The 14,507-nt window shown below is 35.7% G+C and overlaps 1 protein-coding gene across 2 annotated transcripts; it reads right to left on the bottom strand.

The window, feature by feature from the left end:
* Positions 1-4,808: 4,808 nt before the first annotated feature.
* On the bottom strand, positions 4,809-14,404 carry LOC130623977 (uncharacterized). Of its 2 annotated transcripts, XM_057439529.1 has the most exons (5): positions 12,883-14,404; positions 8,060-9,181; positions 6,761-7,926; positions 5,198-5,393; positions 4,809-5,129 (listed from the first exon to the last, which is right to left on the bottom strand). In XM_057439529.1, the coding sequence occupies exons 1-5, from the start codon at positions 13,811-13,813 to the stop codon at positions 5,113-5,115; spliced, it is 3,432 nt and encodes a 1,143-aa protein (XP_057295512.1). In that variant the 5' UTR covers positions 13,814-14,404; the 3' UTR covers positions 4,809-5,112. The 2 variants fall into 2 exon arrangements, with proteins under 2 accessions (XP_057295512.1, XP_057295511.1); XM_057439528.1 differs by having other exon boundaries at positions 4,809-5,393.
* Positions 14,405-14,507: the final 103 nt, after the last annotated feature.

The following is a 14,507-nucleotide window of genomic DNA, read 5'->3' as shown; positions in this document are numbered from 1 at the left end:
TAGTATCATAGTCGACGATAAGACCACAGTCATGTACGACACGTCGCTGTCTTTCAGCGAGCTGTCTCGAGTATTCTTCGATATTTTTCTGCCAGCTAATCCTGGTACATGGTTCGCAATAGGGACCGCCGCTTTGTGTCGAGACGTCCTTGTACTTGGCCTTGCGGATCGCCTCAAGAAGAGGGCCTCTATTCATAGTTGAGTAGCGAAGAACACGTAGTGCTTTCGCTTCCTTTTTCAATGCGGGAACGTTCATGTTTGTTTCTATGTTGAAGTACAACATAGAACCTTGATAAGCCACTTACAATATGGTGTAACCCTCTTCATCATCATCAGAGTCACTAAAGTAGCAAGTGCCGTATCCCTCAACCTCTTTATATTTACACTCTTCCAAGTAGGTCTGTGCGTAGTAGTTGCGCCCTTGCCTATAAATACTCGCTAGTTTCACGATGGTCTTACACTCGCAGCTTTTTTGTGGTATCTTCTTCTTATGGAAGTTGGTTCTCACTTTACCATCCCACATCTTGAACTTGGTGCTGAGGTACCGCCCTTTTTTCACGCTGGCATTGGTGAAGCAACCCCCCTCCAAGGACTCCACCTTGGTCAGTATATCTTCGTATTTCTCCAACCACCCGGGATAGCTGGCCAGGTCGAATGACATAGTTATCGCGGAACCCTCACTGTATTGAGAGACACCCTTGGAGCGTATCTTTTCAGGGGTCAGTATCAATAACGGTGCTAGGTTGCCGTCTTGATCCTGATAGCCAATCCCGAAGCGCTCATCCTTGCCTTTGTTTGCTGAGATAGAGTCGCTCAGTACAAGGTTTTCGACTTGGACTTCTTCGATTTTTAGTGGTTTCGAATTGGTGGAAAAGCCTTCAGACTTAACAGTTTTATCTCCGAAATTCAATAAAATTTTATTATGAAGACAAAACCTCAATCAGCGCCTTCTATGTAGTTGCGCAATGACAACTACCACCATTATACGTGATGTACTCCTGCCAGCAGTACCATCAGAGCAGCTTACCCCTTATTAAGAACCTCCGTCCACAGCGACATCTGTCGTATTCGTCAAGTACTCGTTCACACTCATCGCATTGTTCCATTTATCTTACAACCCCGGGTTGTAAGATAGTCGGTGATCTCCATACCTTATACTAACTCCCACGAGGATCCCCAGGGGGACACGTCCTGGGATCTGAAATGCTCTGGGACATGCTCGAGCAGCGAGGGTTTCCGTCCAACAGCCTTCGAGCACATTTCCAGGGTCTTGAAAGCTTCTGAGACATGCTTGAGCAGCCAGGGGGTGGAGGGGGTGGAGGCGGGGGTTTGACGGGGTAAAGGTGTCATACCTACTTAAATTCATTCCATGCTACTACTCAAGTTGTCATATGTACAAAGAATAAACATGGTGTTGATGATTGAAGGTGGCGGAAGTAAATATCAATATGTATGTTCCATGAATGTTTATTTTGACAAATTACAGTATATATGTATATTTTGCTTTAGTAGGAATTTTCACATCTTCTATACAGAAATAAATTAACTAGAATTCACTTTCTAATGTTTGTGTCTTTTTTTATTTAGCTTTTGGAGAGATTGAATAATTTAGGGTTACATTATCTTCACCTCGTAAACCATATTTACTGGATTTGATCGGTGGACATTTTTGTGATAAAGCAGTTGAAGCAGTTAAGAATGGAAAGAAGCTGAGAGGCACAGGGGATAATTGGGATATTAGAGTTTTACGTTCCCATATGTTCGCATCTAACATCATTGTTATTAGGTTGAATTTCACCCATTTCACCGTTTCCCATATCAAGTACAGCTAAAACGTCTCTTCCATTTAAAATTTCTTCTAAGCATTTTGCTTGCTTTGGCTTAAAGTTTAAATCAAGAAATGAATTTCTACCAAGTGCAACCTGGATTTTATTTAAAACTTCAAAAACGCGTGTCATATTCATTTTCGCTTAAAGCTTACATCCCGCTTCAAAAAAAGTTCATCTTATTCTGTTTATACTATGTTGAGAATTTGTAATTTAACAATTATTACGTAAAATTTTAAATAATAAAGCTAATATAAAGCCACATTTTCTTGTGTTTACACCATGCTTCCTTCTCGAAAGCCGCCATTTTGTGATAATTTTTTTTTCGGATTAAACCCATTTTGACGTCTTTTGGAATCGCTAAAAAAGCCAGGGTTCACTACTAAGCTATTACTTCCATTTTCATTCTCATCCTCATAACAACTTTCCCAGCTAGAATCTGATTCACTGTCAGGTGTTGTAGACTTTTTACTGGCCGAAACTTCAAAACTAAGAAAGCCCACAACTTTTTCATGGGAACTCAATTTTAAAAAGGGAAGTAAGAAACAAGTGCTTACTTTTCTTCAGTATATACCTGTTACAAATGTTGAAAAACATATATATATATAAAAAGCTGGGCCACGGCAGAGTCAGCGAAATTATCATCCGGGAATTGACGTCACAAGCCCTCTCGCGAAGGCATTTATTTCGGAACAAAAGATGGCGACTGGCACAAAGCTTCTTTTCCAGCTAATATTTTAAAACTTTAACGACGAATACCTTGCGAACAAATCAAAATTTTTTCTTAATTAGTACAATATTTTGAGTTGATTTCCCATTACTTTTTTTAAGGATGGGAGATAAGCTTTAACTTTACTTAAACTGACTGAACACAAGAAGCCTGCTTAAATGCACCATCTTTATAATATGACGGTACAGAACGTCACGCATACATTATATTATCTTTTCGCATAATTTGGCCATATATTGGCCATTCTCAGCCTACGATTCCAGTGTCTTTTCGTCTCGCCGTTCAGTAAAAAAAAAGAGACAAAAGGCGCTGGGGACGAGTTTGAGTTTAGCCTTGATTTAGCTTGGCCTTTCAAAAACCTGTAGTTTAGTTACAATTTCCCGTTACTCATGTAAAACACTTTTCTATTGTCGTAAAAAAGAAGCCTTCAGAACGTGTATTACCTCGTCTTATATCACATATCGATAAATTCGCGAATTGATTCACGAAAAATTCTGACATTAACGTAGTCGTATATTTACATATCCTTACTAAACTTACAATTTACAATAGAAAAGTTGGAAAATATTATAAATAATCGAAAACTCTTTTCCACAGAAACTGCAGTAGTCGATGTCTCTGATTTTATTCTTACTGAGCTCGACCAACATAACTTTGTTTGTGCTGTGCTCATTGACCTTAAAAAAGCTTTTGACACTGTTGATCATAAAATTTTGTTAAAAAAACTATGGTGTTTTGGCATCAGAGATGCTGCCTTTGACTGGTTCGAGTCCTACTTAACGGGCCGAATGCAGCTGACTCTTGTAAACGACACAGGATCAGATCTGCTTCATGAAGACGCTTTTGGGGTGCCGCAGGGATCTGTGTTGGGGCCCCTGCTCTTTCTTTTGTATATTGATGACTTAAAATCTGTCATCAATTCAAACTACCACCATCTATATGCAGATGATACAATAATTATTTCGTCTCATAAAAACTTGGATACCCTTGTCTCCCAGGTCGAGTTAGAACTTTCGCAAGTCGACCTCTGGCTGAATAATAACAAAATGACTATTAATACGGACAAAACTGAAACAATCTTTTTCGGCAACCACAGCCAGTTAAAAAAAGTTGAGAACAAAACTATCAACTATATGGGTATTCCTTTGAAGAGGAGCGAAAAAGTTAAATATCTTGGGGTAACATTTGATCAAAAAATGCAATGGGAAAAGCACATTAATGACATAAATAGAAAAATACTAATTAAATATTCTAAAATTAGAACCATTGCATCCTGTTTAACACCTCACACAAAAAACCTTTTAATTAATGCACTTGTCATGCCATATTTCCACTACTGCTCCTCGGCATGGGCTTGTGCCACCCAAGGTAGATTGGGAAAACTAGAAAAACGATTAAAATGTGTCCGTACCTTTCTTGGGAAAGAGAGGGAATATTCAATGAATAATTTACTCATCAAAAACGATGCCATATTAGTTTTCAAAGCCATGAATCACATTGCTCCTGGTTACATGCGCTCAAAATTCCTTTTGACAAAAAACTGTCATAATCATCAAACAAGAGGAGCTTCAAAAAACAGGTTCACACTTCCCTTGGTCAACACGGAATTTGGCAAAAAAGCCTTCCCATTTAGAGCTGCAAAAGTGTGGAATAATCTTCCAGACCAAGTGACCTGTGATGGAAGTCTGCTTTCGTTTAAGACTTCCATCTCGAATGTATTTGGCAAATTCTAATGGAGATCACTTTTTAACTTTTTAATTTTTGTTTTTTATTCTTTTTCTTTTCAATTTTCACAGATTATAAATGTTACTATGTTTGATTGAGCTGAGGCAGTCTAAGGTTTATCATTTTTTGTTTCTTTTTTGTTCTAGTGGCCCCCAGTGGAAACAATCCACTAACTATAGGTTTTTGTGATTTTCTGGGCTAGCCACTTTAAATATTTATTATTATTATTATTATTATTATTATTATTATTATTATTATCGAATAAGCGCCCAATTCAAACAATCGCTCCCCAGAGAACGGAAATTAAAAAAAGCCCCTTTGAGTATAAAATTGAACAAAAGAGGGCTTATTTCAAATTTTTATTAGTTTATGAAATAGAAAACAACAAGTATTTACAAGTCTTTGTTTATGTTACATGGCTGGCTCAAAAAGTCTGACAGTACAGGAACCTCCATCATATTTAGTTACATATTTTTCATGGCACCCCTACTCAAATAACCGCCCCTTGAGAAAACAAGAAATTTAAATAAGTGCCCAGGTCGATTATTCAATCATTTACGGCATGTGCATACATAAAGTTCTTGTTTAAAAATATTTAAAGATAAACGCCAATAGACTAGGGATTACTACTTTATTTGTATTAAATTTTGTGTGTGTTAATTTCTGCGCATGGTCACACAACACCATTTTACTGTCAGAGATAAACTTCTACGATGACTTAAACCTCTTGTTTCACAAATCCAAAACCCTGAATTGGTGCGGCGTTTTCCTTGGTAATCGATTACTCCGACGTTTACAACCTTCGCATTATTGAGTTTTGCCAAAGTAGTATTAAAACTTAGATCGACCTAATATAAAAATTACAAATTTAGTATTTTAGTCAACCTGGTGAATCACAGTATCAAAACACACTTACCATCCAATGCATATAGCCAGACCACTAAACCAATCAAAGCTAACAAAAGACCAATTAAACCAAACACAACACAACACCGAGCTGATATTAGTTCTCGCGGATTAGAGGGGAGCGGATGCGGATCATCGTCACTTGTGATAACATCAATATCATTCATACTAGAGTTGATGCTATCTCCTCGAAGAGGATTATCGTACTAGAAAATAAATAACGGCTTTGTGGAAAGCAAATGTTTACTCAAATGTTTACTTAAAAAGAAAATATAAATGTTAAATTTGAACGTAAAATGAAATTATTCGTACGAACATAATGCTAGAAGCAGTCGTCTAAAAAGCCAACGAAACATAAAACATCTCTTAATGAGAAAACCTTCTATTGGGAAGATAAAAAAACTAATAGGGGACGCATGAACTTTGTAAATTTAGTGAAAATTCTCTCTCAGTAAGTTATTATCTACTTTTCGTGAAAATAAAGTTAATCTTTAATTCCAAAAACCCTATTTTTGCTCCCTGTTCTCATAAGAGGGTATTTTAAAACTTAGGCAACCATATTGTAACAAACGCCGATAATCTATTAAGCGCCCGTTTTCACAAGGACGGAAAGAGTGCCTAATTGAGTATTATACAAATACGCGCTTATTTTACTTAGGGGCAGGGTGTTATGCCGGAAGCCGAAATCCATCACAGAGAACCTTTTTTGTATTACTTGTTGATTTAGTTTAGAGAAGAGAGAATTTAAAAGTCGTTTTCCATTTACATAAAAAGCCATTTGAAGAGAGATTTCTTAGTAGTTGTTTGTGTCTAGAGAATTTTTCTGCTTTTACTGAGAAGATATGCTAAGATTTAGAAATTGAAGAAAGTATTACAATTTGTGCCCGCACGCACATGGGGAGGGGATTTATAAGAAAAAAAGCGTGCAGGTATGGGCAAGGAGGGGAATGCTAAAAAATCAGCAAAATTGTGCTGACGTGCTTTATGAATGGACCGTTACGAATTTTTAACAGGGTAAATAAAAACTTTTCTTTATGGTAGAGAAACTGATTTTATTTAATTTTTTTATGCAGTAAAATTCGTCGTTACCTTATCGGTAAAAAAAGTGACTAAATTTTGGTTAAGTGACTAATATTTTGGTTAGGTGACTAATATTTTGGTTAGGTGACTAATATTTTGTTGCCGACTAAAATTTTTGCCGGCTAACATTTTTTTGCCGACTAAAATTTTTGCCGACTTTTTTATTACCGACTATTTATTTGAAAAACATTCGATTTTTGTTACTCTTATATTTTTATTATCAAAACATTCTCAGTCATTGTTCAGGACTTTTTAAACTTGAATAATAGTAAGGACCCTTTTATGGAGCAGCCCAAGTCAGTCAGGCTGGTTTCTAAAATCAACCTGTCATCATAAATTTTATTCAGCTGTCGCAGTTCGCCCCACCTTATTACTAAAATAGATTGTTTATGCTTTGAATTGCGCTTCCCTTCCTGCTTGCATTTAACTGAACTTTTAAGGATAAAGCGAGCGAACAAACATGACAAACAAAGAAAACACAATCTTTATTTACCTCGTTACACCACACTCTTCCATCCCATAAACTATATTTATTTATCTCGTTACACCACACTCTTCCATCCCATAAACTATATTTATGTTGCTCCGATTTAAAATTCAGCCTCAGATTTGTTAACTTCGACGGCGCTTTGAAGCACACGTCAAGCCTACGAACAAAGTTGCCACAATTGTAAAAACCTTGTAATAGACTTGCTTCAGATAGCTGGGACATAGTTATCCCAATGTTAGGCACATAGTGAAACATTTCCAGTAGCGCTAAAATATGACCAATAGTGTCGTTTTGTGCTACTAACAAATAAATTTCAACGGAATTAAGATGCGCTCCTTTCATGTTCCATTCCTTGATGGTGTCTAAAAGAAGCTCGACTGCAACTCCACTTCGAATGATTAATTTAGCTGGAACAATCAGCCATCTTGAATTGAATAAAGAAGATTTTCTCGTTAAAAACAAATCAATAAGTTCTAACTTATATTTACGATTTGTTTGCGCCATTTTAACTTCAGGCGGCGCGAAATTTGCCAGTGTTACGTCATCTGTTTCCAATCGTTTCACATCAAGCAAGTACGCTGCTAACTTCTTTTTCATGTCATCACAGAAAGTATGATTTGTCGAAAACAAAGTTAGTTTTATGTTGCTTACATACTTTCGGTCATTTTGTAAAAAGTACAAAGCCTGTTTTAACTGACGAGGTAATTTTATTTTTAATTGTAACTGAAATCCTCCTTGTCTTAAGATATTTTTACACCAGTCGTCATCACGTAGCTTTTGTTGATACTCGAAATAACAGTTTAGAAATAACTCAAATTCATCACAATCTCTTGCCCAACATTCACTGCCAGCCGTTTTTAGAACCCTTCGCAGAAATTTATTGATATCCAACCCGCTCTGGCCAGGTAGTTTTTTCCTTAAATTCTTCATAAAAATACCAGCTATAGATTCGCTATCGTTAGCCTTACTTTCCGCGTCTGTCAGACCGAAAGCAATGGGAAGAACTCCACGAAAGACTTTATCAGACACCGGCCATAACGGTATGTTATAAAGATCTTCTAATTTAAAATTGCGGCATACAGCGTAGATGGCAGCTAGAAACTCTTGCATACTTGCGTGAAAAAATTGATACTTCTTTCCAAGGGTAGTATCAATCTCTGTGACCATGCCTGAAATATTAACAAAACAAAGAATTTAAAACAAACAAACTACACACGAGCTATAAACGAACTACACACGAACTATTAACGAACTACACACGAACTATAAATGAAAAACGAACGAACGAACAAAGAAACTAACCAGAAGCCTTGACCAGTGTGGAGATTTCTTCTTCCTCAAAGAACTTAATATTTTTCGACATCATTTGATATGAAATTTTTGCCAGCTCTAAAACTGCTTGAATAATTTCATCATTCTCAATAATTTGTGCCCATTTTATCTCCGTCATATTACTCTCTCCATGATAGTGCTTTTTCATGAAAAGCAGCAACTCTAAGATATACAGTTCTGTTATTGTTTCTGGCGTTTGAATGATGGTATTCGCTTGATCATACAATGAACAAATCACCCACAAGTAAACAGGAATTCGAGTCATTAAATTTATGTTTGTGTTCTCCACAAGAACACGTTTCAACTCCTCCGCACGTGCTTTACTACTTGCAAAGTAGCTACTTACATATCTACAAACGTTGGCATCACTGAATCCTAAAATATCTATTGTATTTATACCAAACTTGTCAAATAAACGCTGGAGAACGATACAAACATTAGGTCGACCAGATAACAAAATATGAGACTGGGACAAAGTATTGTCCATAAAGGAAAGGGTGCTATATATGCATTGTGTTATCGGGAAGGTGTGGCAGCTTTTTCCTGCGGCTAGTTGAGAGAAATCTGAGATACCAATAAATTCGTCCATACCATCAATACATATCAGGAAAGTGTCAGATACTTTTAAGAACTCCACAAATGTGATTATGTTTAATAATTCCGGGTAAGATTTTTGTAGAAGAGTTTCAAAACTACTAATATTGTTATAACAGTTCATTTCTCTGCATTGAAAATGCAACACAAATTTAAATTGATTCCAAAGTTCACCTTTTGACCATAGATAAACAGCATTTTGAATAAAATAACTTTTACCAACACCAGCCGCTCCACGTAAGATGGCGTACTTCTGATCATTGTAGAATATCTGTTCAATACCAACCGTTTCTGTTCGTGCAGAGTGGACATCCTTATGATGTTGTTGACCATTACAAAACAAATTAAGTCCATCGTCCTTAACAGTTACCAGATCAACAAAAAAAGGTTTTTTTACGCTCGTTGGTCCAAATGGATTTCTCAAACATTGTCGTTCATGTTTTGATCTAACTTTTTGTTTCAAACAAAGCGACGCTTGCTTTAACCTTTCTTCCAAAGCTGTAAAAAAATAAATAATCACATTAACAAAATGAGAAGTCAGGAACAACCCCCGACCAACATTTGTTGCCAAAATTTCGTCTGACCTAAATTTAGAACGGCAAAAATATTTGATATTTTTGTGATTTAAAAACCTTCCATATAAGCTTGGGCCATTTCAAAATTACCAATTTTTTCCCTCCTATTTCAAAAAGTCTTAAAAATTGCAAGGGGGGGGGGGGGGGGGGGCGCCAAATTTTTGACGTCATAAAATACGTTTATTATAATATATAATTTTTGCGACACTGAGTAACAGGTTTATAGTATATTAAGCTGGTACCTGGCGTCGTACAATAACCCACTTTACTTGCAGCTGCCATTCTGGCTTACAGACAGACAAACATATGTGAGTATTTCATACAGAATAGTCGTTCACCTGTGAAAAAAATCCGCGTGGATAGCCCGTGGATGAATCCTCGGGTTTTCCTGTCTTTTTTATTGCTTTTTGTGTTTCCGTAACACAAAATGCAATAAAATGACTTTTTTCTCGCGCACAAACAGATAGACAAAATCTAAGGGTACCCGGCAACTTTAGTACAGGTATATAGTATGTCGTAAATCGAGTGATATTATTCTTAAAGTAACTTTCCACTTTAAATGAAATAAACACACAATAAACTCCTTGCTACCCCGTCTAGCAAAAAACAGTCGGCTAACTTTTTTTACTTTTAAGAGAATGTTACCAGTGAAATTTTAAAAATGAATCTTACTCCAGGTTGAGCACTTAGTACAGGTAAACAATGTCGCACGTCCATATAGGTATCCTTTTCCAAAAAAACGTTATTGCGACTTCGGTTAAACAGAAACACAGAAAACAACCCGTCATTAACACTGTACCAACCTCTTAGTACATTTGAACAGCGTCGCACATGTGTTCAGGCATAATATCCTTTGCAAACAAATTGGATACACTCTGTTGAACACTAGGCTAAGCGCTTACTATACCGTGTTGCATTCCATATAGGCGTCATGCTCTTTCAAAAACTGGCTTCGGTTTAAACAAAAAACAGAAAACAATAGCCAATCAGCAAAATTTTCTTGCTTATTGGCCATTCATAAAAACCGGACCTCAGGTTCGGCGGGGATTTCAAAATAAATTTACGACGCTGCAGAGAATCCGATAAGATAGGTGTATACAACTATTTTCAACACACAAAATTCGGCTGGTATTAAAGAAAAGCAAGCAAAAGCCTTTGCAACAGACTGTTTTTAAATTTGAACAACGATAATAACACAAACAACAACAAGATAGCTGTACACCTATGAAGCTGTGGAACCAATGTTATGACGGAGCTGGGTTTTTTTGTTACTGAGGATACACAAAGCCTATTTCTAATTACAACGTATTGCAAACCAATAAAAACTTAAGCCTGGCTTGGCCAGCATTTGCAACAGGTGATGCTAGACTAATTATTAAAAATCGTTTTTATTACTTTTGACAAACGCAAGATGAAATGAAATGAATGAAATAGAAAAGTTACATCATTTTTTTTAAGTAAATAAGGTTTCTAATAAAAGTTAAAAGTTGTACCAGTAAAATAATGTTTTAATAACACAATATCCCTGCATAAGAGCTAGTTTATGTCAATAAAATATATACAGCATCAAGAAAACACTTTAAAGCATTGAAGATAAGAAATTCATTAAGGCAACAAAAGGTTGACTTTGCAATTTAGGTAGCAGAACTAATGCTTGGTGCTTGTTTTACAGAGGAAAAATTAAACAGGGTGGCTAAATTGTAGAACCCTCCTGTTTAGTCACTGAGCAAAATCTAAAGATATCTGGGATAGTCAACCGTTGTTTTATGGGTTGAAGGCTAGTTCAATAGAATACCCTTTGAGACATTGTCTGCAGAAAATTTCTACAAATTTGAGCAATTTCAGACTAGTTCCATTGTGATGTGGTGTTGTATATATTCCCAAGATCTTTTGCACAAATCGACAGGCAAAATAAGCATGCGATAAGCCGTAGACCAACCAGCCTATTGCAAACTTTAATTTTCAGTAAAGGCATCTTAATTTGATCTTAAAATAAAATCTAGTTTTTGCATGCAGATTATAATTTACATTATACATCACTGAAAAAAACCATAACTTGACCTGTCAGGGTGAACTGATAATTAGCCTTTAACTTTAGTTAGCCATTACAGGATAATTATACGATACATGCAGTAAAATGAGCTGCTTGTGCAGCTAACTATACGGTAGAGATCTGATTTGCTTAAATTTCTGTACTTTTCTTCGATACAGATATCCCAATAGTCATCTACCTAGTTCCATAGCATGTTATGCTTCAATAAAAAAGTAAGAAAAGAACAAGAAACGACTGCGCGTGAAAGATATTTATTTTTAAACTCATATATACCGGCTAATTAACCGTCTAAATTCAGACTTTGCTTTCATCACAACAAATATGACAACTGTTACTGTATAATTAGCCATATATGTATATATAATTATCAGATTCAATTTATGAATGCTCTTGAAACGACAACGCTGATTTTATGGAAAAGCATTGAAAAGATTTACTCAGGCGTGAAAAACATGGAGAAGTCATACATTACAATATCGACATATTAAAGAAAATTGTGGAAATTTAAGCGAAAAAGATCTCCACCGTATTATAGTCGTATAAGCGTGGACTAACTGTCCTGTTACATGCTAATTATCAGTTCTCCCTGAATGTTAACTTTCTTCTTCTATATAGTCTGGCCCATTTTATAATCTGTTGATTTTTCAGATTTTATGCACAAGCGTGAAATTCTGTCAAAACATAAACATCGAAGCTCGTTTATACCACTAGGATAAAATATTTTATTCTATTGCTATGTTGAAGCAAACACAATAAATTATGATGTATGAAATAAGCATCATTGCTAAAATTTGCAGGATTATTATTACAAAAGCTATATATGCTTCCCTACTACTTTGTGGCTACCTTTAGGTTGGTAAAAAACAACACAAGAAGTAACAATGGCTAGCCCAAAATGGACTTATACCAAACTAAATGGAAAACTTGAGAGAAAAGCACAAAATAGAACTAGGTAGCTGTCTGTATGTATTAAATTGCCATCTAACTGACACTGACCACGGTAGATGGTCTGCCATATACGTCTGTGATAGCCAAAATAATAAAAAACATTTTACTAAGATTTACATAGGTGTGATAGTATAGAAAACATACGGAGCATTTACAAGACAAAAAGAGATCTTTTTCAAACATAGCACGCAGCTTTTAAAATGGCAGATTAAACGTCAATTTTACTAACCGCATCCGAGATACGCATATCTTCACTTAAATCCCAGAAGATCAGGATTTTGTTCGAGCTTTCAGCTGAAACTGGAAGCTGTGTGTTCCACAGCTAATAACAACAATAACAACAATAACAACAATAACAACACAAACAACAATAACAACGATAATATAAACAACAGCAACAACGACCACAACGATATCAACAACATGACCACCCAAAAGACCGCAAAAAACTTATTTCCACGAGAGGTCGCCAAAAGAAAAGAAGAACATCAACAACAAAAACTACAAAAGTATTCATCCTTTAGGCTGTCTTACTTCGTACCAAGCAGTGAATAGATATACTGAAAAACAAAAAACAAAAAAGCTATCAAAAAACAAAAACAAACAAACATAAAACAACTTACGTTTATATTGAATCGTGGTACGATCAAAAGCAGCCTTTATCTCATCATCAATATATGTATGTATATTTCTAGAAAGCATTCCGATCACATGGTTTGCTTGTTCAAACAGTTCATCATGGCGTCGTGTTTGCGATAGAACATTCTCAAGCGTGTTTCGAACACACTCCAAGTTTTGATCTTGGGACGTTTGACTATTTTCCAAACCTATGATGTGATTTGATAAGTTACTGATGCAACTTATAACAAACTGGATGTCTCCTTCTAACCGAACTTGAGATTGATCAAGATTATCGATGTTGCGAGAAGTCTTATCCACTTGTTTTATCCACTGATTGACTTTGCCTTCCAGAAGGTCCACATTTGCGTGTAGCATGGATAGCTTATATAACTCAAGTTGACAAAACTTTGAGGATTTTAAATTGGTCACTGTTTTGACATCAAACCCTAGGTTTTTTAGCACATCAATAATTTCTTTCCATTTCTCTGAAAATTTTTGATCAATGTTAATTGTTGTTGAGTGTATAACTTCATTCCGAAGAAATCGAAGTCTGATAACGTAAGCTCCGATGCTTGTATCGTTTTTGTCAGGCTTATCTTTCCAGTTTCCAGTGCTGCTGGGTGGTGGAACAACGACACATATTGCTATCAATATCACTAAAATCGATATATCAAATTTCGCAGATATTGTCTTTTGCGATTTCGGGAAGACTAATTCCATTTGATCAATTCGTAATTCTTTCTTTAAACTATTTTTATGTTTCTTCATTTCTTGAAAAAGTACATCAGGATCTTCAGATTTTCCGTTATAAATCGTTTTGTTATGAAATATACTTCGCAAAATTTTTGTTCCTCCATGGTTAAGTAACGTGCCGAGTCTGATGCTATATTCATTTTCAGCAAAAATTGGATCTGTTTGTCGAAGAAAAAACATGATCCTAATGATGCGTCGTTGTGGTAAAATCTTTTTGGCTGTGTATGGACACTAAAACGTTTAATGTTTAAATATTATAACTTTTTTTTGTTCCTGTCTCGCTACACACTTCTTTGAAAATCCTCAAACTCTGTTTGACTTGTCAATGTCAAACTTGAAATTGGTTTTTAAAAAAATATTTTGTTTTCATAACATGTTAGCATTAGTATTCTGTTGACAATACGTTTCTTTGTTTATTTAATGATTTAATTCTCTTTACCCTGAAGGTAAATTTTGGATGTCAGGTTTTTCCCTCCGGAAGCTGATTAGAAATATCATAAGTTGTTAAATGGCAGTTTCTTTGACAACGCTTAAGTTCTTATTCCATGTCAAAACTAAGTTAAATTTTAAATGGGATATCAAATTCTATGTTATGTACAGGTCCTTAGAATGATATTTGTTTTAACTTCTGCATAGTTTGGAACAGCGCGGAGAATCAAGGGAATCACCAGGATAAGCATGCGCAGTTGCAACCGATTGGTGAGATACATCATGGTGGTGATTCTTGTTCAGACAGTTCGTTAGAATAATATTACCGTACTTCTTTGTTTTACTACAAATGGAAAAAAGGTTTATCAGAGAATTCCCTACGCTCTCGCTTCAGTTTAAATTGACTAAGTTAAGTTTACTCGCTTAACCAATTTTTTTGACTAAG

The sequence above is a fragment of the Hydractinia symbiolongicarpus genome, chromosome 13 (genome assembly GCF_029227915.1).
Source record: "Hydractinia symbiolongicarpus strain clone_291-10 chromosome 13, HSymV2.1, whole genome shotgun sequence".
Taxonomy (NCBI): Eukaryota; Metazoa; Cnidaria; class Hydrozoa; order Anthoathecata; family Hydractiniidae; genus Hydractinia; species Hydractinia symbiolongicarpus.
This window is presented reverse-complemented; position numbering and strand designations above follow the sequence as displayed.

Coding starts and splice junctions, on each gene's coding strand:
- LOC130623977 (XM_057439528.1), bottom strand. CDS start 13,813: ATGTTTTTTCTTCGACAAACAGATCCAATTTTTGCTGAAAATGAATAT. Junction 7,927..8,059: donor CACACTGGTCAAGGCTTCTG/GTTAGTTTCTTT, acceptor TTAATATTTCAG/GCATGGTCACAGAGATTGAT. Junction 5,394..6,760: donor GAAGAGTGTGGTGTAACGAG/GTAAATAAAGAT, acceptor TTTATTTTCTAG/TACGATAATCCTCTTCGAGG.